The sequence below is a fragment of the Emys orbicularis genome, chromosome 3 (genome assembly GCF_028017835.1).
Source record: "Emys orbicularis isolate rEmyOrb1 chromosome 3, rEmyOrb1.hap1, whole genome shotgun sequence".
Lineage (NCBI taxonomy): Eukaryota > Metazoa > Chordata > Testudines > Emydidae > Emys > Emys orbicularis.
Window position 1 is genome coordinate 59,485,103 of NC_088685.1, and position 22,954 is coordinate 59,508,056.

At 41.2% G+C, this 22,954-nt stretch overlaps 1 protein-coding gene across 3 annotated transcripts in view; it reads left to right on the forward strand.

The window, feature by feature from the left end:
* Positions 1–22,954, forward strand: part of RIMS1 (regulating synaptic membrane exocytosis 1) — a 487,540-nt gene that overhangs the window by 92,708 nt on the left and 371,878 nt on the right. Inside the window, exon 4 of one of the 3 annotated variants that reach the window (XM_065400580.1) lies at positions 13,885–13,918. The exons of the other annotated variants lie outside the window; for them this stretch is intronic. Within the exon in view, the coding sequence (XP_065256652.1) occupies positions 13,885–13,918 (34 nt within the window). The remainder of the gene's footprint in view (positions 1–13,884; positions 13,919–22,954) is intronic. 3 annotated transcript variants of the gene reach the window in all.

Genomic DNA, 22,954 nt, shown 5'->3' on the forward strand with positions numbered 1-22,954 from the left:
TGAAAAGTCCCATTGAATCCAATAGGTAGTGCACCCTTCTAAGCAAGAGCACAGTTTGACTCAATATATTGGATACTCATGACTTTATAGTTGTACTCTGTAAACTACTGATTTAGAAGTTAACATACCAAAGATCAAATTCTACCGGGATTGAATGGCTATAACCAAGGACAGAATCTTCTCTTCCTGACCTACTTTTTTGGGGGGGTGTAGGGAGCAGTTGATAGAGGTTACTAAGGGAGGATCTCAGTCCACAAACACTTGAGATCACCCTCTTTGTGCCATAGGCAAAAGGACCACCAGCAAAATCCCAGATCTCATTTATTTTCTTCTGCAGACCTGAAAGAAGGTCCAATAAAAGATATTACCTTCCCCACTTTGTCTCTCTAACACAGTTTTTAGGAATTTCAATCAAATTTTACCACTCCAAGACTTTTGGATGCAAGTTTTTTGTTTGTTTTTTAAATACAGTAATGCTAATTTAAATAAATTATCAAAGATTAGTCAGCAGTGAATGTGTGATCTACAGTGTACTTCAAACACAAGGAAGGTGGTAATTGATGCAAAAATTATAAGCAAGTTCCTTCACAACAGGTTTTTTTTAAGACTCTGCTCTTTTCCTGTCCTATTTTATTTGCATTGCTGTGTTCTCTTCCCACTGGGCATCCCCTTTGGGTCCCGGAATGCTCTGGTGCCCCTGAGGATTTCCCATAAATTGGGAAAACTGGCCCTTTATCCAGTATAAAACTCTGCCAATAATAGGTTTTAGCAGAGAAAATACTGATCTTAGCCTCTTTTCTCAGGAAATTTCTACAGATTTAGTATGGTTTAGTGTTCAGTGCTGGGGTCTGGGAGTTCTTTCTATTAGCCTTTCTTTTCATTCACTGCATGACCTGCTGAAATAGTCTTAATTCCCATGTTGCACAATTTAGCCATATGAAAAATGAATGGAGAACTTACCTTCTTCAGAGTTCTGAGTTTTTATTAATACTGAAAAAGTACCTTGAGGTCCTTAAACAAGAAGTGCTATGAAATTGCCAAAGTATTATTAGTGTTAAAATGACTGGTTGCACTGGAACAATTTTGCTTTGTTTTTGGGATTGCAGGCTCATCAGAGTGCTGTTTCAGGAACAAATGTAAATTGGCACCCCTTCATTCCATTTTTCCCCACCAACTCTTCCCTTCCCTCTGCCACTTTTTCTCCTGCTATTTTTTTCTCCCCTGGCTTCATCCCTGCTTTTCCTCCTCACTTTTAAATTGGGGTTTCTTTTAAATAATCTTTAAAAGAAGTTCAGTAGCCAGTCTACACTACAAAGTTAGGTCTACATAAGTCACCTTGTGTTAATGCATTTGTGCATGTGTTTACACTCAAACTTGTCTCCCACCAATGTAAGCACCCCATTACGGCAATGCAGAAACACCACCTCCCCGAATGGGGTTGAGCCATGGTTGACATACTGTGGTCAATGCAGTGCGAATGTGAACAGTGAGTGACCTTTGTTACCCTAACAGTCCTCCAGCAGCTGTCCCACAATCCCCAACACTGACCACTTTGGTCACAATTGTGAACTGCACTGCAATGGAGTCATGGAGACTGGAAGTCATGCCGTCTTCCCCCTTAAAATTCCTGCATATTTTTGAAATGCCTTTTCCTGATTGCCCAAGTTTGGTGAGCACAGGTAACAGCTCTCCTTGTTGTGTGCAACTGCCCAGCCGACCATGCCAGCTACATGCTCCTGCCTGGAGTAGCCTGGGAGGAGATGATGCTGTGCAGGAGCAGCTATAGAGAAATATGGACATCTATGAAACGATTATACGGGGATGCAGATAAAAGGATATGACAGGGATCAACAGCAGGGTTGTGTGAAAGCAAAGGAACTGCGGCAGTCATACCACAAGGCCAGGGAGGCCAACAGTCGATCTGATGCCAAGCTGCAGATTGCCGCTTTTACGAGCTGCATGCCATGCTTGGTGGAGCCAGCACCAGCACCCTGCAGACTACTATGGATTTTTCAGTGGAGCCTGAGACAGAGACCTCTGTTATGAACAGTGACGAGGAGGAGGAGGAGGGAAGACACACAGTGGGTGAGTCCAGCTATGCCAGGAGCCAGAATCATTTCAAGACTCCACCACAGTCTAGCCAGTCCCACCAGCCAAGCATAGCTGAGCCTGATCCAAGGGAAAAGACCTTGGGTAACTGTGCATTCATTCTCCCTTAAAAAGGTTAAATCTGAAGGTGGTGCCCAGCCCAACCCCAAGTTAACAGGATACAGGTATCTGCTTTTCAGTCTTGTACAGCTACCTCTTCTCATATGAGTAAAACAATCAGAGTTTTTATCTGCTTTTCATTCTCCTTAGGGTTAGATGGGGGAGGAGGGAGATGTGGAGTGGTTTATGTACGTAGGAATGTCCCTGGTATCATTCGGAGAGATCTTGATGAAACTTTCATGGAGATACTCTGCAATCCTCTCCATTTCTTCCTCTGTGGTAGGACATTTGCCCACACTCCACGATGACTTCAGCAGGCAACATTATAGTAAACAGGCTAGTGGCATATGGGCTTGGGCAGCTTCAGGATGCCAGAAGCAGCTGTGCTCTCTGTGCCTTTATTGCCTTCATGAGTGAAATATCCGCTAACATCGCTACTGCCTGTGGCAAATAGTACCCCTGCTCAGCGCCATTGTCCTGTGCTCCTGCCTATGGAAACGGGCCAATTTTTTTGTTTTACACAAATAAACAATTCCTTCTTTACCTCCAACCTCCTTCCTCATCCCTAGAGTGCCGTACTCACCATGATTGGGGCTGGAGAGTGGCAGTGTGCAGAAGCACTCCAAAGATGAAATTTCAACAAATATGCCGGATTTAAAACTCGTTTGGGAATGAGGGACAGGAGTTCTGAAACTTATCTTTTGATTTCTGTTGTGACTGTAAATACAAAGGATACATCTGTTTTATCTGTAGCTGCGACCATTGCGGCCTTGAGGGGTACCCACTCCACACCCGTGGAATGCCTGACCCTGATGAGGAGGAGATAGAAGAGGACTAGGGAGGACATGTTCAGTGAGGTCCTGAAAGCCTGTGCTGCATCAGACTTCGAACAGAAGGCCTGGAGGCTGAATGTAGCAGACAGCCTGGAGAAGGAAAGGATGTTTAGGAGAAAGGCCCGGGAGACACAGCAGGAAAAGGAGAGGGAGATGCACTAGCACATAATGGGGCTTCTCAGGCAGAAAAGGTGTGCTGCAGACTTGTGTTGACCTATAGGTCCCACAGTCATGTGCTCGCCTACCTTTGAAGTCAGTGGAGAACTCCATTTCAGCAGCTCCCTACACCCGCTAACATTCCCCATGACCTCATGAGTAGGGCCCTACCAAATTCACAACCATGAAAAACATGTCACGGACCATGAAATCTAGTCTTTTGTGTACTTTTACCCTATACTATACAGATTTCACCAGAGTTCCTCAAACTGGGAGTCCCAACCCAAAAGGGGATTTTGGGGGCTGCAAGGTTATTTTAGGGGGTTGTGGCATTGCCACCCTTACTTCTGCACTGCGTTCAGAGCTGGGTGGCCAGAGAGTGGCAGTTGTTGGTCAAGCACCCAGCTCTGAAGGCAGCACCCCACCAGCAGCAGCGCAGAAGTTAGGGTGGCAACACCATACCATGCCATCCTTTCTTTTGCGCTGCTGCTGGTGGGGTGCTGCCTTCAGAGCTGGACTCCTGGTCAGCAGCCACTGCTCTCTGGTCACCCAGCTCTGAAGGGTTGCAGAAGTAAGGGTTGCAATACTGTGACCCCCATAGAATAACCTTGCAACCCTCTCACAGTCCCCTTTTGGGTCAGGACCCCTACAGTTACAAAATCATGACATTTCAGATTTAAATATCTGAAATTGTGAAATTTAATTTTTTTTAAATCCTATGACCATGAAATTGACCAGTTTGGTAGGGTCCTTGAGCTGCATCCCTACCCCCACCACTCCATGCCAGGGGACTGTAAGGAAAACCACAGCATCACATACCCTGACCTGAGAGAGCCACTGCTGGTGTATGTTTGGCAGAAATGGACTGGAATGGACACAAATTTTATCTAGTGTTCTAATTTTAAAGTTCCGTTCCATTAATTTATAAGCTTGCATCATATTATTTTTGTAATTGCACATTATTCTTTGCATTGTTTTGGTATGCAATAAATGTTTATTTTTTTGAAATAAATGAATCTTAATACTTCATACCATACAGCAGAATGTATCGTGCTGCTGCTAACACACATTCTTTTTTAAACTTTATTTGTATTTTTTACGTAAAATAAAAAAACACATAACAAAACATATAAATACATGCACAAGATAGAAATAACATAAATAACAAAATTCAATGATCATTATTTGCAGAACCTGGAGAAACAAAGAAACAAACCTGTAGAGGTCATGCAGAGCATTAATTATTGAAGTGACTAAATAGATAAATAAGTGAATATAGCCAATGAGTATCAGGGACTAATATATACTGAACTGCAAAAGTATGCAATAGTTTCGTTTGAGATCAGACATCCTCATTTTTTCCAAGCATTTCTGTTAGACAGCCATTTTTTCCCTTTAATGAAGTAGTAGAGAGCTCACTAAGCCAGTCTTTGTGTGAGGGAGGAATTGCAGATTTTCATTTTCCCAAAATAACTCTCTTGGCCACTAATACAGTTACTGCAATCTATTTTTTAATGTTAACTGGCAATACCAGCTCATCATGCACCCTCAAAATATACAAGGTTGTAGAAGGAAAGATAGTAACACAAAGTTTTTGAGAGAGTACTGAATATGGTGTTCCAGAACACATACATTTTTGACAAGTATAGAGGATGTGTGAAAGGTTGGCATGCGGCTGTTTTCATCACCAACATTCACTGTGTGTTGCCAATCAAGCATTAAACAAATGTTCTGGAGTTTAATATCTTGTTCTGGAAGAATCATAAGGATAAAGAACTTGAAGTATCTTTCACATTAAAGCAGATATCCTCCCACGTTTCTTTTGAGATTCTAAGGGTAAGTTCTTTATCTCAGTTTGCTTTAAGGCTGAGATTGAGAGGGTACTGCAAAGTATTAAGTCACCTATAAGTAATTCCTACAAAGTGACTTTTGTTTCCATATTTTCTTAACATGTTCCTCTAGAAGTGAGAGAATTGAAACAGACTAATTGCCCCCATCCTTGCGTGAATCCTTGAGCATAGCCACTCAAAGAAGGAACTATGAGACAGTAGCTGTGCTCAAGGATTCCAGTTGATGTAAAAACCAGAGAGCTCTCAAAAAATGTCAACTACGCAATGATGGGACTGATGAAGATGGATTCTTTAGTCAGTACACAAATGTCATGAGCATATAAACTAATTTTGTATTCTTTCTGTTCATAGTCATACCTTCAGTGGCTGAGTGCTGATGTATATACATTGCCAGTAGTTCGAGAGATTAAAAAGGAGGGGCAAGGTGGGACATCCCTACCTTGTCCCTCTTTCTATTTGAAATGTAGAAGATATACTTCCACTAGATGATAATGAAGGCAGGGGAGAGTTGTAATAATACAGTGACCCAATTCAGAAATATTGTTCCAAATCTGAACTTTTTTAGGACAGTCTTTAGATAAGGCCATTAGAGATAAAGCTATGGAGGGAATATCTGAGTTTGCTGGATCAAGGGAGCAATTTTTCTCATGTTAGCAGCAGCCCATCTTCCTTTGATGAAACCAAGTTGATCTGTATGTATAATTGATGGGATGATGGTGTTCAGCTTTGTTAAAATTTTGTATTTATTTTGCAATCTATGTTCAATAGAGATATGGGTAGAAGTTGCTACAGTTGCAACCATCTTTGTTATTCTTTAATGTTACAGTGATTAAAGCAGTTCTCATATCACATGGTTCCTTTTTGGAATATTTCAGTGAAGCCCTTTGAAAGAATAGAATATAGTTGATTCCAAAATGTTTTGTAGAAATCTCTGCAAAAGTCATCCATCCCAATGGCCTTGCTGAAATTCATATATTTGTATAGCTTGTCTGATCTCTTGTGTTGTGAAAGCTTTGTCCAAAAACACTTTTTCTGAACTTAGGGTATTAAAAGGTAGGCCTTCAACAAAATGATCACATTTAGAGTCAGAGTGGTTGTCTGATTTATAAAAAGCTTGATTGGATTACTTAAACTCATTATTTATATCTATTGGTTCAAGGACGGCACTCCGGTCTTCTTGTAATAAATTAAGAAATATTGTTATTGGCTAGTTCCATCTTAAGTCTCCTAGCAAATAATTTACCTGTTTTATCTCCCCATTCATAATATCCTTGTTTGACCCTGTTGAGTGTAAATTTGACTTATCTGGATAAGAAGTATTAATTATATTTATGTCTGGCGTTGATTAGAGAACGTAGGTGGTTTTCATTTTTGGGGCCGGTCTTGGGCGTTCACTGCAACTCCTCTATTACCTTGGCCAGAGAGTTTAACTTGAGTCTGTCTTTCTTCTTTTGGGGGCGGGGCATATTTTATGCATTTACCCCTTACAGTAGCTTTCAGAGTTTATTCCCAAAAGAATAATTCATTCTAAAATTGATCAGAAACATTAGAGGCATCAGACTAATGGCTGTGGATTTCAAAAAAGAGACCTTTCTCAAAAGGGAGAATTCCAGAATGAATGAAATCTATGCTCCTCTGCAGACAAGATGTTAGTCTTCTGATAAACAGAGATCCTTTTTTCTTGTTTGCAAGATGAAGTAGTGTAAGAATTCAGTATAAAATCAAGTATAATTTTGCTCTCTAAACTTCATAATTATTTGTAAAACTTCAGTAACGTCAGTTTTTTCCTGAGACTGTGTGCAGTTCATGCAGCTTTATAATATATATGATCTCCAGACATTTATATTTACATATTCTTATTTATTTTATAGACACACTTATGTTGTAGACTATTTATATTATATATACACTTTTTATATATTTAATTACATATGTAAATATAAATGCATGTATAAAATAAATATGAGAGTACACTAATGTAAATGTTTGGTGATATATAAATACTATAAAATATTCAACCAGTCAAGTTAATGAGTGGGAAAGATATGGTTTGGAACTTCAAAATAATTTTCAAAAATATCCAATCAATTATAAATTAATATAAAACAATTAGATTAACTGACACAGGAGTGGGTGGAGGTTGGGTGGACTGTTTGACGATGCGGGGAACTGTTACTATAAGGCAATCAAATTAGTAAACTGATGGTACGCATAATGAAAGCACAGTTTGGTGATGCTAAATACAGCCCAGAGCTGCATAATGCAACCCTGACTGAAACGATGCTCAGTCAGCTAGTACACATGGCATAATGAGGGCATCTCCTGATGGGCTATATTTTGTGGGATCCTCATGGGAATGAAGTGTAGGCAGCTGTGACGTGGCCTGTGCTGGGATTTCTCAGAACTGACTGTAATGAGGTGTTTTCCTGTTAGCCTGAAGCTGGCTGAGTTACTGACTGCTCTTTTACAATGTTCTATTTTATGATTTAAAAGTAGCTTCTAGGAGATAATAGCACCTGAAATTTTTAAAATAGATTTTGAAGGAAGTAAAAATCAACTATAAAAATGATCTCTAATATGAAAGGCCCTGACATTCATTTAAAAATGCTCTTTAAGGACCCTCTTTTTGCAATTTCATGTGAAATCCTATCCTCCTCAAGCACTTTACAAAATGTGTGTTTAATGGAAAAAGTTAGCATATATATAACTAGTTAATGGACTATGTATACAGTGATTGTGCTTCCTGACTAAATGATCTATCCCATTGAAATTATCATGGAGCATATCAATCATAATTAGAAATGGACTCAGGAGGCTATACTGGTTTTGCCAAAACCTCAATTATCACGTGGCCAGTGACAAAATCAAAGCCCCATGTTGGTCCCCAGCTGGGAAGTGGGAGAACAGTATTTTTGCATGCTTTCTCCTCTTGTATCTGGAAATCAGTCCCCAGCTGTTTATGTTCAGAGTTTAGTCCAGATGACAGGGAGTGATTTGATATCTTGAATCATAGGAAACCCCCCAATTTTATAATCTGTCCATTTGAGATACCAGACACATCTCAAATAGTAATCTTCCTTGGATGTATTATTAACACGATAATATGGATTTTCAGAATAAGCTTTTAGAAATACAGATCCCTTGCTTTTTCCGTCTTCATTCTGTCCATGGGAATTGCCATTTTAACAATGTTTCCCAGCAGGAGCCACTTTTACAGTACAGCATGAAAGCATTGGCATTCTCCTTAGAAAACACTGGAAATCAGAATGTTTCAAAGTTATTATAAGATGTTTTGTTAATTTTTTGTTAAACTAATTTAATAGTTTCTAAATTAACCAACATGAATACAAAATTTACCTTACAAAATTTGAGACTTCCTCGTTGTTCCGTACTTTCTAATATGGATTATTGAAGAGAAGTGGGACACTGTAAAATGTAAGCAATTGGGACCTGATCTAAAGTCTGTTGAAATCAGCCTTTATGGGACACTGTGCCTACCACTGAATACTCTGAAGTAGATCTAAAGAGTAAACCTGTGCTTAGCCCTGGTCTACACTAGGGGGCGGGGGGGAGGGGGGGAGATTGATCGCTGCCTGCCGATCTGGCGGGTAGTGTTGTCTACACTTACAATTTATACCAGCATAGCTATGTTGGTTAGGGGTGTGAAAGTTCTCCTGAGCAACATGGTTATGCTGACAAAACCCAGAGCATTGACACAACTATGCCAACATAAGAGTGCTTCTGTTGGTATAGCTAACATTGTTAGGCGGGGTGGTCCTACACTGGCAGAAAACTGTCAGCATACACTGTGTCTACACCAGAGGGCAATGCCAACATAGACTCTGTAGGTAGACATAGCTTCTGTGTGTTTGAATAATGTTAAATCAGTCAGCCCAATGAAACTATACTGAGGCTAGAAGATTTTTTTCCCTTTCTTTGGCGATTATCGCAGACGGTTATCACAGTTAATTTATTTTTTCAATATTACTCTTCTGCAGCAGTCTTGTGACACGGTCTCATTGTTTAAACTTTTTTAGCCTTTTTACATGCAGATTGGAGTCCAATCAATTTTTAAGAAAATGTATATTGGTCAGTCATACATGATACACAGATACCTGTTCTGCATTCTGTAATACGTGGATAGTGCTCTGATGATCTCAGACCAGATTTTCATCTAATAATAATTATGAACTATTACATTGTGGGGTTGCGGTCTGTCTCGAATCATAATTCATGATGATTTGGAATACAGGACAGAACTACTCAGTTTGAAAAGTTACTGGAAAGGGGGGAGGTGTGCGTGTGTTATAGAGGTGGGTGGGGAAGTGTGAGAGCAGCACATGGCTTTCCCACCTTTCTCTCTCCCTCCCTGAAGATTGTTCAGCCTAGTCCCTGTCTGCTTACAGAGCCACTCTCACGTTTTTTACATGCAGGTCATGTGAAAGGATGTCACCAGAAAACTCTGCCAGTGAGGGGTGTGTGGAAGGGCAGAGGTAGGAAACAGTAAGCCTCAATACATTTTTCCTGCCAGAGAACTGTTTTTTAACTAGAGCTGAACAAAAATTGGAATTTCCATCCTATAGACGTTTTGTTCTGACATTGATTTTTGTCCTAATTGGGACAAAGTTGAAATAGGAACATTTTTCATGGCACAAAAAGTACTTTTTTTTTTAAATTCGGTATGGCAAATTTCATTTTGACATTTCTGATCAACACAAAACACTTCAACAGTCCCAAATTGAAATATTTTGGCTTTGTTTTGTTTGTTGAACCAAATCAAAACATTTCATCTTGAGTCCATTTGATATTAAACTGCATCTGTCTGAGGTACCACTGTGAAAGTTGTAGTTTGTGTGCTTTAAGCCTCCATTCTTTCCTATGGGCTGGGCTCCCTGGCCAGGCTATTCCTCCAACACCACATGGATTGGTCAGAGAAGAGACTGTGGTCCATCATGGGAGGTGTAGTCTGGCCAGGAAACCCAATTTTGATGGTGTCCAGTTTGCAAATTAATTCCAGTTCTGCAGTTTCTCGTTGGAGTCTATTTTTGAAGTTTTTTTGTTGAAGAATTGCCACTTTTAGGTCTGTAATTGAGTGTCCAGGGAGGCTGAAGTGTTCTCCGACTGGTTTTTGAATGTTATAATTCTTGACGTCTGATTTGTGTCCATTTATTCTTTTGCGTAGAGACTGTCCGGTTTGGCCAATGTACATGGCAGAGGGGCATTGCTAGCACATGATGGCATATATCACATTGGTAGATGTGCAGGTGAACGAGCCCATGATGGTGTGGCTGATGTGATTAGGTCCTATGATCGTGTCCCTTGAATAGATATGTGGACATGCTTTCTCCTCTGTTCACATATCTATTCAAGGGACACCATCATAGGACACTCAATTCCAGACCTAAAAGTGGCAATTCTTCAATAAAAAAACGTAAAAAACAGACTCCAATGAGAAACTGCAGAACTGGAATTAATTTGCAAACTGGACACCATCAAATTAGGCCTGAATAAAGACTGGGAGTGGATGGGTCATTACACAAACTAAAAACTATTTCCCCATGCTAATTTTCCCCCCTACTGTTACTCACACCTTCTTGTCAACTGTTTGAAATGAGCCATCCTACAGCCCACTTCTTCGGATGCATATCCAAAGCCCACGAAAGCTTATGCTCTAATAAATTTGTTAGTCTCTAAGATGCCACAAGTACTCCTGTTCTTTTTGCAGATACAGACTAACATTACTAAAATTCTATATTGAATTTTCTCTCGTGGCATTTCTTTGGATTGTTCTCTAAAGGGGATTAGGATGGGGAACAGTCACTCAACCCTTCTGCAGATCCACAGGGACAGGAATCTGCAGCACATCCTGTTTTGGGCCTTTTGTGGTGCTGGCTGCTTACCTCATGGCATCATGGTTTCCTTAGGAACCATCCACTTTACTTCACTGCTCACCTTCACAAACTCTCCTTCAAAACTGTGATGCAGGCATGAGGCAGTAGTTAATGCTACTTGAGAAAGCATTAATTTAAGTGTGTGTTTCTGCTTGGCTATGTGGCAATTTCAGAACGAGGAGTATGTGACAGAGATTGTCAGCCCTCCTGGACTCATGTTTGGTGACCAGCAGAACCCTGCCTTGTGGATGAGGAAGAAGGATGTGGAGTATGCTTTAGAGCCACTGCTCCCTGCTATGTTTCATCAGCAGTTAAAGAAAGGACAACATCTTATGCATCCACCCCAGGTGTTGCTCCTGGAAACATACACTGCAGGGCTCTGAGGCTTAATATAGGTGTTGGTATGGGAGTGACTTCACATTATATTATTTGCAAAGTCACTCATAGTAACTTGATACTTGTCCTTACACTCCCAACTTTCTGTACTCTGTGACCCATTTCCACTGGCTTCTGCTCCCCACTGATCGTATCTGTGGAAGGGAGCAAATAAGCTGATATTAGATATTGTAGTACTGACACTGGCTGAGCAGGATATAAAAGTGTTCTGTTACTTGGTAGGTTACCTTAACTCTGCTCCCACTCACTACTAATTATAAACTTGGTATGACCTAATTTAAAAAAATAAATAAATCTGGGGTGCGTGAGTGATTCTATAAACATGGAATAGCACAAGCCCGGGGGCCTGGCTATACACAGTAAAAGCCCTGGCCTTAGAGACAGACTCAGAAACACATAACTCATGAAGATGAAACCGTTTTTTCAACTAAGTACATTAATTCTGTTGGGGAAGAAATTGAATAAATGGAATTGATAATGGTGGACATTGTCAGTAAAATGTTCAACATTAAAAACCGGAGAAAATTATGCCTTCCAGATAATCTGTCTAAATAATTATCTTCTGATGCTGTGCCTGCATGTGATGTGCAATAACTGAATACTATAGTTAGTTTTTGTTTGTGAGGTTGTTGGGGTTTTTTTTGGTGTGGGGGAGATGTTTGCACTGCTGCAACCATATTGAACTTGTTACATTTATTTAATGCTGATGACACCTTCATTGTATCCATAACATTTAATTATGTATGTACCACAGAAATCCTCCAGCATGATTTTTCTGGCATTGATTTCTAGGTTTTAATGTTTCTTGTGTATTTGTTTTCTCTGGTGGTTTGCTAGTGGTTGTCTCCCGAAAGCCATGTTTTTTGTGGGCAGATTCCACAGAATGAGCAGTGTCTGTCATGCAGGGGAGCATCCTACACCAGTTGGCATCTGCCTGCTGGGAAGGAGAAGGGACTTTCCCCTCTTGCTGATATTGAGATGAGTGAGACCTCTTTCTGCTTCTGTGTATTTCTGTTTGTCTGTCTTTTGTTTCATCTTTTTCTGTATTCCAGTCACTTTCTTTTCTTGTTGTTTAATTTTGTCTGTTAATCACTCTCACATATCTAGTTAAACCAAAGATAGGCAAACTTTTTGGCCTGAGGGCCACATCTGGGTACAGAAATTGTATGGTGGGCCATGAATGCTCACGAAATTGGGGTTGGGGTGCAGGAGGGGATGAGGGCTCTGGCTGGGGCATGCAGGCTCTGGGGTTGGGCCAGGAATGAGGAGTTCATGGTGCAGGAAGGGGCTCCAGGCTCGGGCAGGGGGTTAGCATGTGGGACAGGGATCAGGGCTGGGGCAGAGGGTTGGGGCACGGGAAGGGGTTGGGGTGCAGTCTCCGGGCGGCGCTTATCTCAAGCAGCTCTTGGAAGCTGTCCCCCCTCCGGCTCCTATGCGGAGGTGCGGCCAGGCGGCTCTGTGCACTGCCCCGTCCGCAGGCACCGCCCCTGAAGCTCCCATTAGCCGCAGTTCCTAGCCAATGAGAGCTGTGGGGATAGTGCTTGGGGCAGGGGCAGCGTGTGGAGCCCCCTGGCTACCCCTAAATGTAGGAGTCAGGGTGGGGACATGTTGCTGCTTCTGGGAGCTTCGGCACGTGCACGTGGAGCAGCCTCCAACCCCGCTCCCTGGCTGGAGTGCGGGAGCTGGGTGAGCCCCAGACCCCACTCCCTGGCTGGAGCACGGGAGCAGGGTGAGCCCCAGACCCTGCTCCCCAGCAGGAGCTCGAGGGCTGGATTAAACAGGCTGGAGGGTCGGATGTGGCCCTCGGGCCACAGTTTGCCCACCCCTGTGTTAAACTGAGAGAAGGGGGTGTGGGAGCGAAACTGAAAGGGAGAGTGAGGGAGACAAAAGGGAGAGTGGGAATGGTAGAGAGGAGGCGATAAATATGGAGTATAGAATAAAGGAAGTGGGAGACAGAGCGAGTGAAGGGGGTAGATTAAAATGGGCAGGAAATGAGAGAGGGTGACACTACACTCAAAAACTTTAAACTGGAGATCTGGCAGTCATTTATTCTGCTCACAGAAAACAAAATAATTTAAGCCAACATTTGGTCCTGAACCTTTTCTCTCCTGGGATTAATTGGCCAAAAACATTAAAACATTAAAATGCCTATTAGCTTGCTTTGTTGCTAAGAGGAAGATTGAAAAGAAACCTTTGCAGAACCTATGCGGAATAAAAATGTCAGGTAGGCTTAGCAAATGCAACCACTGGGCAGAGTTAGAGAAGATCCAGAAGAACCAGGAAAGTTAAATTATCCACTTATTCATTTGTATGATTTTAAATGGCACAACAAATCTGAAAGATTTTTTTATGGCATAGTGACTTCGTATTTACTTAAAGTAGCTCTCCAAGACCAAGGAGGAGGTCTGACCTGTAAAGAGATGCTTGATCACCCCTTCTGGAGGCAGGCCTGGCAGCACAACAGAATAGCCAGGGGATTGGCTCACCTGCTCTTCCACATCTTCCAGTGGTCTAGTGCAGCAATGCAGTTGGCCCTGCCGTGCTGCCTTTGGATGGCCCCCAATCTGCCACACCATCAAGCCCCGTCTGTGGTGTGAAGAAGTCAGAGGAAGTTATTGTTACTCTAACTTATAGGCAGGGCATGCTGGGTAGAGGTGGCTGTGTCAAGACTCCGCTCCCCCTATGGTTGGTAATGTCCTTCCAGCTCCTCTGCCCATTAGGATCTCAGCACCAGGATTGTGGTTGCATTGAGGATAGAGGTGTATATATGGTGGGTAAGTAATTACATGTGGCCTCCTTTCTCCACTGCCCATCCCTTTCAATCTGTCTTCCATGGATTTTCCATCTCCTTGCTCCCCTCTACATTGTGCAGCAGATGGGAGCAGTGGGCCCTACTCTTCCAGCTGCTAGTCTGTGCACATACCCTGTGGAGTTCATTTGTTTACTGCTATAGTTCAGGGATTCTTTGAACGTGCTCATCAGACACCACTACTTACTGGAGCTTTATTTCTTTCAAACAACCTAGTGGTGCTCAACAATTACAAATTAAAATTGAAAGTGTGCTTTGGTGTTTTGCATTGCTGCAGTTGCACTGATGTCTAGGGAAATATTGTGGTGGAGAAACTCTGTGTTGAAGTAATTCTGGGAATCATGTTCACATTAGAAATCCCCAAACTATACTTTATTTAAAAATGTTTTAATGAGCTGTCTTATTCAGTGCATTAATCTGTCAAATAGAAATAGATGGGAGTGTACTTGGAATCCCAAGGTGGAAGGTTGAGAGAGTGCATTGTGGAGGTGACATGTTAAGTCTCCATGGTAGAAGGCTCTGGCTGATTCCCTCATGCCTTCCGTATCATTAATTCATGAGGTAGCTCTAGGTAGGAAGTCATCACAGTCTCTAATCTGCATTGACCTGAAAGCCAATAAGAATGAAAGAAAGACCTAAGTAGGTTTGAAATTGTGACATTTTCTGGGCTATCACAGAGCCATTCTCTTTTTAAAAGTCCCTATCTCCCCCCCGCCCCCCACAGTTCCTTATATTTCCTTGTCAAGTGCTGGAAATGGGCCATTTTCATTACCACTACAAACAGTTATTTTTCTCTCCTGCTGACAACAGCTCACCTTAACTGATCACTCTCCTCATAATGTGTATGGTAACACCCATTGTTTCATGTTCCCTGTGTATATATATATCTTCCTTCTGTATTTTCCACTACATGCATCCGATGAAGTGAGCTGTAGCCCACGAAAGCTTATGCTACAATAAATTTGTTAGCCTCTAAGGTGCCACAAGTACCCCTATTCTTTATCCTAATCCTGACTCACATCACCCCTTCCCATGGGAGATGGCTATAGGGGAGCAATCTTTCAGAGAGCCCCTTATATTGTCTCTTGGCAGGGGAAGGGACAAACTTGGCTGATTCCCAACAATTCCCAGCTCAGTAGTAGCGTAGCCCTGAACAACCTTACCCTCTGAGAAATGTCCACAGTGATAGATGTATTTTCCCCTTAGTTCTGCCTCCACCCAACCTGTTCTCCTTCCTAGTCAACCCAGTCTCTGCTCCCTCCCACTGTGCAGACCCTATGGAGGAACCTCTGCAGGGTCTGGATGGGATGGAGAACAGACAATGCCAGGGAGGCAGTCAAACCCATCTTCACTATAGTAACAGGGATATCTGTTTTCTCAATGCATGGATCCTGGGAGGATAATACAGTCCTCTTTGTGTTCATAAAAAAAAATTCTGTAGTAAATTGTTCTGTATCAATCTTGCAGTGTGTTTAGAACAGAATGTCATAGTTAATATTTAGAAAACACGAATGTGGAGCACTACACATTTTATACATTACTTGTATAAATATATCTTTCAACATTTCTTAAAGAAATAATAAGTGAAGCAATATCAACAATTACATGCTTAAATCATGTAAACATTTTAACCCCCCCCCCAAAAAAAAACATTTTCAGTGAATATTTAAAGCAAAGAGGAGCAGAAAAAAAAAACCATGTGGTGCAAAACACTTTAAGACAGGGTTAGGCAACCTATGGCATGGGCGCCGAAGGCGGCACATGAGCTGATTTTCAGTGGCACTCACATTGCCCGGGTCCTGGCCACCAGTCCGGGGGGCTCTGCATTTTAATTTAATTTTAAATGAAGCTTCTTAAACATTTTAAAAACCTTATTTACTTTACATGCAATAGTTTAGTTATATATTATAGATTGATAGAAAGAGACCTTCTAAAAATGTTAAAATGTATTACTGTCACGCGAAACCTTAAATTAGAGTGAATAAATGAAGACTCGGCACACCACTTCTGAAAGGTTGCCGACCCCTGCTTTAAGATATACCTTGAACTGTAACGTTTCAGAATGGAAAATAGACATGAACTGGAGGGAAGAAGACAAAAAAGGTGACCAGAGTAGGGTGGTTGAGAGAGAAAACAGTGGCATCTTTGGGAAATGAAGGTGATCTGCTTGACTTTTCAGGTTTGAATGAACAAGTGTGGTTCAGAATTTTGAGCACAGTGAATATGAAAAAGAAATGGTTCAGGAAGTTCAAATAAAAGAAAACTGCAAGATTTAAGATGAGAGGAACAAAAGCATGGATAAGGGTCATATAAAGACAGAAGCAACCATGTGAAAGTGATGATATGTAGGCCCACCAGCATAGGAAATAGGAGAAGCAAAGTTGCATTCATATTTTGAAATACCGTACTGTATAGCTTGTCTATACAAGAAAGCTGCACTGGTTTAACTGAAAGTGTGTTTTAAAACTGATTTAGTTAAATTGGTGTGAAAGACTATGTGGACACTTTAAATTGAAACAAGATACTCTTAAACCATACTGTCTTCTCAGTGGTTTGCACTGGTTTAGCTAAACCAGTTTACGGATGCAACTTTCTCATGTAGACAAGACCTTAGGTGCAAGCTCAGAAAAATAATAGAGACCACAAAAGTTAACTAAAATGTGATTGTTTTTCAAACACTTTTTTTTTTTACAGCAGAGGAATATAATTCTAGTCAAATTTAGCTGAAGAAATCTCAAACAAATCCAAGTATTGACACTGTCTAAATAGGAAGAAATAAACACATTATCAAAAGAATCTAAAGGAGACTGGTGGCTGAACAGAAAATGGTAGAAACAGAACTTAATCAATTAATCCAGGAGAAAAGAAAAACGAGGAAACAGCTAAATAGGGAACCCTGGAGAAGATGGCACTGGCTTGTCTTGATTTTAAATTTAGACATGGCATCCTTTTGGTATGATTGGTAAATTATGAGTGCATTCTGAGATGCATGTATAGTAGAATTTCTAAAACGCTTTTATAGCTTGTGACGTAATGAAATCAGGATGTCAGAAAACACGCATATTCTTCTTGAAGATCAATGTTGATGCTCCTTTGTTAAATAGTTAATAAGATCCTAGCAGTGTTTCCATCATGGGCCTCTTTCCCCTCCTGCTCCTTTGCTAAATACATCCCTAATCTACATTTGTCTGTGCTTTTCAGCTCTCTTTCAGTATTCAGATTATAACTTTTTATAACCCTGGAGAACTTTAAAGATAAAAGAATAAAAACTTCTAAATCACTTATTTTCTTTACTTTTTCACTAATTACATGACTCCCAACACTTCCCTATTCATACAGTTTTAATCCACAGGACATTTATAATCTCTCCCTATCAACGTAAGTGTATCACCTGACCACAACAGATTCAGATATTGGGGCAAATCCTTAGTCCATTGAAGTCAATTTGCTATTGACTTCTTTGGGAGTAGTCCCATTAACCTATTCTAGCCTTTAGCTGTCTAGTGATAGAAAAAGAAAAGCACACATATTAGTAAAGGATACATAATCCAGAGATTTAAATGGAAAAGGCAAAAAAAGAATGAGCAGGAATATATTTTTTAAATCTTTTTGTTTTTAACAAAATTAAATGTGTCCTTAAATTAAAGGCACTTAAATACTTCTGTGATGGATGCTGCTAAAAAGAAAAATTCTTAGAGAGACAGGTGCTAGACTGAAAAAAAAAAAAAGGTATAGAAGTGGCAATGCAAATTTCCCCACAATTCCCTGCCATTTCACAATAGCCCTTACTTGAATGAACCAGCTTGAGGACTGAGAGGGTTCAGGCCCAGTATTCACTTGAGATAATTTCTGATAATGTCTTTGGTGATACGGAAACTAGTCTACTAAAAACTGAGTTAACATCACCGGCTCCTAGCACACAGCCTACCAAATCCTACCAAATAGCTGTCAGATGATAATAACTTTTGGAGTGTTTGTCACTCAGTAACAGAGTTGAAGGTGCTTTTTATTTCCTTATCATTTCTTACCTTGTCTATGAATTAGTCTTTTCCCCCCAGTTTTTAAAATGTGATTAGTCATGCCTAGAGATGCATGAGCACTGTCAAAACAAATACAGTACAGATTGGCTAGATTGTGAATAACTCTAACATAGCTGCACAGGGGGAAGAAGGAGGCAAGCCCCTACATCCCCAAGCGACACTAAAAAAGCCCCATTCTGTCCACCTTCCCATTTGAACCAGGGGGCTGTTATTTTGAACACCTCACTTGAGCATTACTACTGTGTGTGAGGAGAGTGGCTTTATGTTAGGATGGACCTAAACCAGTGAAGGTGGGTGTTATGATGAGGCTTATAATACAAAATGGAAGAGCAGTAAAACATGTATATTGGGGAGGGGGAGCTGTAAGTGAATATATTCTATAAAAGGAGATAAATTACAGTCTCAAATGCTTGTCAACACACTGGCCTGCACCTTGAAAATCCATTACTGTACCTGTGCACACATGCTTATATATATGGAACTTTCTGTTCAGCATTGTGTGTCTGAGATTAGACACAGGCCTACAATCTTTTCTTAAAATAACAGTTAAAGCTAAAGTTATATGTTGTTATGTTCAAAATCCTCAATATTAAGGATATTATTTGTAATTTCTTCAATACTACAAAAACATAATTGTTCCTGAATCAAATAAAAAAGTTGTAATTGCTTTCACCAAACTATTTAAAATGCTGTTAAAGTATTCTCCTTATTAAAGCTCTCCATCTAAATATTTACTCCTCTCCATTGTAAAGTGTTCAAAAGGAAAATCAATAATCAAAATCTATATGCAGCAAAATTCTTTTTAGTACCAGTTTGGCTCTGTTTTGTGGCTTGTAAAGTTGAATCACATACTTTGGAAAAGTAGTAAGAATTCTGTTCGGTGAGTGGGGTTAATTCTGGGTCACTCAAAGATTATTACTGTACTTATTGTTTCTTAAACAATACAAAAGATCCAAAAATGCTGGAACATAGTGAGTATCTAAGAATCCAATCCTGCTCTCATCGATTTTCATGGCAAATCTTCCATTGACTTCAGTATATTTTTGAAAGAAAATAACAGCTTTTCTTCTTGACCCACTGAACCGTGCCCATTGTCATGGCATGAACTGGAGAGTTCACCTTCAGTGTGGTTCTATTCTGAAAAGATGACTTTCTAAAAATGGCATTGTAAGATTCTGTGTTGTCTCACTGATTGATTCTAATCAGAATTGCTTAGTTTAGAAATATTGTTTTTTCCAACTGCAAGCCCTGCAAACTCATCCAGAGCTCAGAGATGACTAGGATTATTTCCTTGTCATTTATCATCAATAATAAAGATTCTGCAGGGCAAGTTAAGCTCCCAGTTACAACTGTGTAACCCCACTGAAGGCTAACAGAGAAAACTAAATACTGAGTCCCAAAAGTGCTTCAGGAGTCCATGAATTGAGATTAAGTGTCAGTGACAGATCATTTGAGCTTGGACTAAAGGCTCAAAAGCATCAAGAGCCCTTAATACTACTGTATGTTAGGAAGGCCTCAGGATCTCAGGATCTCAAGTCAACTCCTCAGTGCCCTGGACCAAGACACAAGAGAAGAAATGAAGCCACAGAGCTTAAAATCTGCCCTGAATCCATACAGCTCAAATGTTGAAGAAAAAGGCAAATTAAACAATAAAAGAAAAAATGACTTAGGACTGACTGGGAGGGTTGGCACACCACTGAAAACACTAATATCAGCTGAAGATTGTAGATGAAGAAACACCTGAGCAGCAGCGAGTGAAGGTCTGGTGTGTATCTCCTGGGGGGATCTTTGACTAGAAACAGACAAGGAGGAAATGATTGAAAGGATCTGTAAGGAAGTGACACTGAAAGATGGCCAGAATGCAGAGGTGGGGCCTGCAGTCTTGTAAGTTCCATAGATGGACAAACACTTAGAACTATAGAAGATGCTGACTTGTCTTACACTGTGCAAAACCCTGAGAGTGGGATTCTGTGGTGGTATTTTTATGTAAATGCAAACATCAGCAAAAGTCAGTATTGAGATAACTGTGCTGATGGGTGCTGTACAAATACCTGCAATAGACAGTCCCAATAATACAACTATGAATGGAATTCTAACATTATATAGCTGAGTGTATATAGGGTTGCCAGGTGTCAGGTTTTTGACTGGAACGCCCAGTTGAAAAGGGACCCTGGCAGCTCCGGTCAGCACTGCTGGCCGGGCTGTTAAAAGTCCGGTTGGCGGCACAGCGGGGCTAAGGCAGGCTCCCTGCCTGCCATGGCTCCGCATGGCTCCCGGAAGCACCAGCATGTCCCCCCTCTGGCTCCTATGTGCAGGGGCAGCCAGGGGACTCCACACATTGCCCCGCCCCAAGTGCCGGCTCCACAGCTCCCATTGGTCGGGAACCACGGGGGTGGTGCCAGCGTGTAGGAGCTGGAGGGGGGGGGGTCATTCTGCTGCTTCTGGGAGCTGCTTGAAGTAATCGTCGCTGGGAGCCTGCGCACCTGACCCCCTCTTGTGCCCCAACACCCTGCTCCAGTCCTGATCCTCCTCCCACCCTCCAAACTCCTCGGTTCCAGCCTGGAGCACCCTCCTACACCCCAAACCCCTCATCCCCAGCCCCACACCAGAGCCCACACCCCCAGCCGGAGCCCTCACACACAGCTCCACACCCCAAGCCCCTGCCCCAGCCTGGAGCCCCCTCCTGCACCCTGAATCCCTTATTTATGGCTCCACCCTGGAACCTGCACCCCCAGCCCAGAGCCAAAAGCCCAAGCCCCAAACCCCTGCCTCATCCCGGAGCACCCTCCCATGCTCCGAACCCTTTGGCTGCATCCCCCAGCCCAGAGCCCCCTCTCATACCCTGAACTCCTCATTTCTGGCCCCACCCTAGAGCCCGCACCCCCAGCTGGAGCCCTCACCCTTCCCACACCCCAACCCCCTGAGCCAGCCTGGTGAAAATGAGCAAGTGAGTGAGGGTGGGGAGAGTGAGCGACAGAGGGAGGGAGAATGGAGTGAGCAGGGGTGGGGCCTTGGAGGAGGGGTGGGGCAGAGGGCGGGGAAAGGTTTTGTGCGGGTAGTAAATGGGCAACCTTAAGTGTATACAACATGAAATAATAAACTAGAATGTTAACCCAATATCCTTTCCTCTTCACCTTGGAACTGGATACCCTGAGGTGGAGTTATATGCACTTTTCTTTGTTCTCGTTCACCCTATTTGTGTTCTAAAATTAAAAATTACTTTTACTCCAGCTTAATAATTTTTTTTCTATTGGCTGTCTGTCAAACATGTAATAAATGAAAGATGTAAATATATTTTCAACAGCCTTTTTAATAACATAGAACTTATACAAGACTAGACTTGTATTATCATAGAAGCTCTATAACAGACTGAAGTAAAGAGCAAATTTTAGCATTTTTTTCATGTATTATTAATGTTGCTTAAATAATGCACAAGCAAGGGTGATAAAATGCATAAAAAATCCTGGTATGGATGCAGGTTTTCCTGTTGTCACCAGACATGCTTTTTTGGTAAATATAGTGATGTGCTTTAAAACACAGCCCTTGATATTTTTATTCATATGTGTGTGTAGGCTTTGATGTATGTGTATTTAAAATATTAATATATGATCAGACTTTTGGGGTATTGTGTTTTGCTAAATATTTAACCTACCTGCCCACTATTAGACTGTTAATTAAGAACATAAGAATGGCCATACTGGCTCAGACCAAAGGTCCGTCTAGCCCAGTATCCTGTCTTCTGACAGTGGCCAAAGGGAATGAACAGAACAGGTAATCATCAAGTGATCCATTCTCTGTCGCTCATTCCCAGCTTCTGACAAATAAATAGGAAATTTATTGTCTATTAGTAAAATTAAATAAAAGTAACTGGACTGTTAATAGCTCTCACCCAGTATTGGTGTAAAATATGTTAATACCAAAGAAATACAGTGTATAATTACCAGAATTTCAATTATATTACTGTATCTTGATACACTGAGCAAGATATTTCAAAATTGCCTTTATTCTAAATGCATCTGCAGCTTAATTTTGAAATCATGAAGTTGTTTTCCTGACCACTTATGAAAAATGCTTTTTTAGTACTTGATCATTTTGAACTCAATGCTGCCCCAATTGAAGTCAGTAGGAGTTTCACCATTAACTTCCATGGGAGCATGTTTCCCATGAAAGACCATCTCTTTCATCTGCAGAACAGGAAGGAATCCAGATCTGGTACTTTCCCTTATGTGTTTAAAATGTAACTATTTGGCTAAGTTTTGGATACCATTCAATAATTTCATATGATGTCCAAAATCACTGGTATCGCTATGAGCCTATATTCTCATTCAGCAAGATCTGCAGAAACTGAGGTCCTGATCCACTGATGTAAATTAAAAGACTCCTATTGACTTCAGTGGCTTTTAGTCAGGCCTACCGAGAACAGTCTTGAAATTGCTTGAGGACAGTTATGTCTTTTATTTTGTAGTGGTCCATTGAAATGTTCAAGATTTCGGGCCCAGACTGACCCTCATATGTAGGAAAATCTAATATACTGGGGACAGATGAGTTCTGCACACCAAATTTCCCTGGACTGTTTTGACCCCATTGAAATAACTAGTAGTCTAGCACCGTAAACTCAAGGCCACTTAGCGCTCAAGGAAATATTAAATCTGCATGAGCTCTGCTGTCAGGGGTGTCTCTACTTACTGCTGCCCTTTTTAGGTATGGTGATATTATTATGGAGACCAGCTCTCTCATTCTGTCCCATCTTGACACATAAATTTAGTCTGCA